This window comes from Priapulus caudatus, unplaced genomic scaffold, assembly GCF_000485595.1.
Source record: "Priapulus caudatus unplaced genomic scaffold, Priapulus_caudatus-5.0.1 Scaffold191, whole genome shotgun sequence".
Classification (NCBI taxonomy): Eukaryota; Metazoa; Priapulida; class Priapulimorpha; order Priapulimorphida; family Priapulidae; genus Priapulus; species Priapulus caudatus.
The window spans coordinates 199,325-203,748 of NW_014577252.1; the positions used below are offsets into that span (position 1 = coordinate 199,325).

A 4,424-nucleotide genomic window follows, 5' to 3' on the forward strand; every position below is an offset into this window, starting at 1 on the left:
GTTACCATAAGGCGCGTTCACACGGACGTTTTTGGCCCGAGCCTAATTAGGCCCGTGCCAGATTTGGCTCGAGCCGAGCGTTCACACGGACGTTTTTGGCCCGAGCCTAATTAGGCCCGTGCCAGATTTGGTCCCATCGAAAACGGCGGACCAGGCCGAGCCAAATTTTAGCACCAGCTTTCGGCGAGAGGTAGAGCGGTAGAATCGGTTGAGCGGTAGATGCTGCGAGTGTCAAACGTGTACTTCGACGAAATAAAGTCCAAAACAGTATAAAAATTCGACAAATTTGATCAGGATGCACGTTTTCAAGATTGATAATTGAACTCGGAAGTAAACACTCTAAATCGTACACAACGCCATCTCGCGACATACTGCCAAAGTATCTGTGAGATATTTGTGCAATAAAATTTATTTGAATTTGAATTTGAATTTGACAGACAGTATTTACCTCCCCCCTACTTGCGTACGTGTGAACGCCTCGACTCAATTAGGCCCGAGCCAAATTTGGCCCGAGCCAAATCTAGCCCATTTGGCTCAGCCAAATCATGACCGTGTGAACACGGCTATAGTAAGAGGTTAACGCTCTAGTGAGTAGGCCCTAGCGGCCGTTACGAGCAGGAGCGGTAATCATTAACGTTAATAAATCAGCAGAAGTTTTTTTGATAAATCACGATACATCCTTTGAATCCACGTCGCAAGTGACACCATTTGTGTTATTAACTCAAAAATTCTTCCATAATTTTTTTTGTAAACAAACATTTGCTGGCACACACTCGAAATGGCCAATTTGCAATGTGATTTTGCGCGAAAAAGTAGGCTTTCTTTGCACTATTTCGTCTCTAGAAAATGCCTTTTTTGGCATTTTTTTCGCTGAAATTCGGCACTAGATTGCAATAATTTGCATTATGCACGCAAGTTAGATGCCTCGTGAAGGTCTAAAAAGCATTAAAAGTAAAATTGGTCTTGTTGTGTAATTGTGCCATTCCAGCTAGTGGCGTATCCATGGTCGCCGGTCGGCCATTTTTGTGTATGAAATGTAGTCAGACAACTTTGTAGAAATTCGCATCATAGAGCTGGCAAAATTTCGAGCGGAGCATCTGTAGTTATTTAACATGAATATAGTGTATGTTGTGTAAACGAAGTAACAGTGTGAGTATTTTCTCACTATAATATCTGTTCGATGCTTATTCAGGCCTGCTGCTTATGGACGCCATCTACTGTTGTTCACCACCCCCTACTGTTGTTGCCCCCTGGCTCCGCCCCTCGTGACGTCTGGTGGCACTCAACGCGCTCACGTACTCGTGGCACCATCTATGGGGAAATTAATTGCCTAATCACGTAACGCTAAGAATGTCTGCTGGTGGAAACGCGAGGAGCTAGGTGAACAGGCGTGCTTCATGCAAGTTTGTTACAATATGAAGGCACGATGAATGGCGAATGAACTGTGTATATTATCGCAGCGTATATTAAATTTGCCCTGTTCAGCAGCACACGATGGCTATAAAAGGCGTGGCAGTTTATTGTAGTGTGAATGTACGACGGCGATGGCAAGACAAACAGACGCCTGTCAGACGAAGACTACGTCATTAGTTGCAAAAAAGTGTATAATAGTTAATGTGCTCTTCATTGAACATTATCGCGCCATTACGTGCCATGTCAGTGGAGGCATCCCTTCGTCGACGTACGCATCTCCCAACTGGCTATAAATAATTTTAATTAATTTGGTCTAATTACGGTTTAACGGATTTCCTGGCTGGTTTGCTCGCAATCCTTGCTTGGATTGACAATCCAACAGCTGATGCGCATTTTCGTGGCGGTCTCACAGTTTACAAATGATAAATACAAACACCAACCGAATCAGTTTAATCTAAATCGAGTACTTTAACGTCTTCTTCGTCTGTTTTCAGAAGCCTCGGGAAAATGATAGGGGCATGGAGCGTGTCTGAATCGGACCAGCGATCACGTGCACGTTCTACAACGCCGTGCTAGATCTACCGTCGTAAAGCCTGACGTTTCGTGAAGCCTAGCTCAAGAAGTGAGAAAACACCGTGTGCCCAGAAATTAATTGGGCCCGTCCTACGAGTTACATAGATGCGCGCGCCACAGGTGCTGTTGCCGCAGATATCCACTCCCTTTGACATCAATACCTAATGCGAACGGACCGTATAGCTTGTGCAGCCGTGTTGCTATTCGTCTACCGTTGTCGTCGGCAACGGTGTCAATCAATGAGTCAAATACACATTTATAAAGAATATGGCTCGAGATTGCCACCGTGTGAGTAATGTGTTCAAGCGTTAGTTGACCAGCGCGTGTTCCTATCGCTACCTGGCTGCGCGTGACGTCACGAAGCTGTACTATAATCCCGGACTCGTGCTTGCAACGAGTTCGCGTTCTGTGGGTCGTCAACGTGACGTCTAGCTAAAACACACGACAATGCTCGACTATGAGAACGCGTCGGCGAACGACAGCTATCCGTCGCCGACTCCGCCCGGTCATCCGTACCAGAAGTGGCTTCGCATCGGCGTCATCATCGTCATCTACGTCGTCTCGCTCGTCGGCAACACGTCGGTGTGCATGTGGATGTAGCGCAACAAGCAGTTCCGCGCTCGTCGCATAAACAGGTTCATCTTGCATCTCACCTGCGCCGATACGTGGTTCACGATGCTGTCACAGATCGTCTTCGAGTCGATCGGCACCGTGTGGCTGCTGGACGAAGCGAGCTGCCGCATATTCAAGATGCTGCAGAATTTCTCCATCGTGTCGCCGACGTACGTCGTGACGAGCATAGCGATCGACCGGGCTTTCGCTATCGCGCGCCCGCTCTCTCGGCCGCCTTCCGTTAACAGGTTTCTGATCGTCGCTTGGCTGTGCTCGCTCATACCGTCTATACCGAGCCTGTTTCTCTTCCACCGAAGGCAGGAGGGCGTAAACACTTACTTTTGGTCTTCGATCTTTCACGATATTCTCAGCAAGACGATTTACCGGCAGGTGTACATGTTATTCATATGACTTTGCGTGTTCTTCATACCGCTGCTGATCATCCTAGTGTCGTATACCATGATCGTGTGGGCGATATGGAAGAAGGCACACGACGATGCTAAGGCAGCAGCGGCGAACCACGTCGAGACGGTTGGCAACCACGTTACGCGACGCCCCATCACCACAGGTCCCGTGTGTAACTCGAGTCTACCGAAGGCAAAGATGAAGACATTGAAGCTGACGATAGTAATAGTGCTTACGTTCATCATTGTGTGCAACTTGCCTTATTACATCCAAGAAATGATGCTAGCTTTCGGCGATCCATCGATTTTGGACATGGTATAATCTCCGACAACAATAGTGCAGCTAATCCCTATATTTTCCTGCTGTTTAACTGTCGCAACAAGTTTGTGTCGTCTGCCATCAACCAATTTTATTTATCCTGTATTCACTCCAAGCAAAGCGAAAGTTCACATAGTTCTCGCAGTCAGCACCGGCACGGAAACTCTGAGGATAACAGTAACCATAGGATAAAGTATACAATTATCATCTATACAAACCGCGAAACAATAAAACAGAGTAGCGGCTTAAAACACTCGAATGATGTGATTTTTTAGTAAGAAATTTCAATTGAAAGTCTTTGTTTTTTACGTAATTCCAAAAGTCGTCAGCATATTATGAAATAATATTAGATCTTTACGGGCACAACCCCTCATGTTTTAACGTTTGTAACGTATCCGTTTACATGGTGTTGCGAGTTGCACAATAAACAGTCTGTTCCCCACAATATTATTGTCTCCATCGTTGACTCTTGCGAGCGCATTATCTTGTCCCACCCCTAACGATCAACGAGGCAGGTTCACATTTCCGGATGGAAGAGATGTCACCTCAGGATGAGTGGCAATATCATGGGAGGCAAAACGCCAGCTAAAGGCAATGTTATGAAACGGACAACATAGCTGCCCGAGTTTGGTTTAGTTAGGAAACGATAGAGAGCGGGGCAATTTAAACTAGATACCAAAGATCGTAGAGTGAACAAGATGAACCACTCATGCGAAATCACGTGCAATGATAAACTAGATACTAACTACTAGGTCTACACCAAACTGCATGCAGCGCCCCCCCTCGCGCACTCAGGATAGAATTGAGCCAGAGCGAGAGCGCCATCTGTCGTGGAGTTTGGGTCTACACGTCAATCACGCCGCAGTGTGGAATACGGCAGCACACGCAAAGTTCTGATATATATATGTGGATTCTGTAGTGATGTAAAAGGATGTAAAGGTGTCACAAATCTTCGTGAATCACACTGTCGTTATCGTCGCCGTGTACATATATGTGTGGGTGTGTATATATATATATATATAGAGAGAGAGATAGGTAAATTATTATATAATATATATATATAGAGAGAGAGATAGGTAAATTTTATATACTATATCGCTTAC

The 4,424-nt window shown here is 45.7% G+C and overlaps 1 protein-coding gene across 1 annotated transcript; it reads left to right on the plus strand.

The window, feature by feature from the left end:
* The first annotated feature begins 2,433 nt into the window (after positions 1-2,433).
* On the plus strand, positions 2,434-3,009 carry LOC106807028 (orexin receptor type 2-like). The gene is made up of 2 exons (XM_014809231.1): positions 2,434-2,582; positions 2,622-3,009. Exons 1-2 carry the CDS (start codon positions 2,434-2,436, stop codon positions 3,007-3,009), a joined length of 537 nt encoding a protein of 178 aa, XP_014664717.1.
* The last annotated feature ends 1,415 nt before the right edge of the window (positions 3,010-4,424 follow it).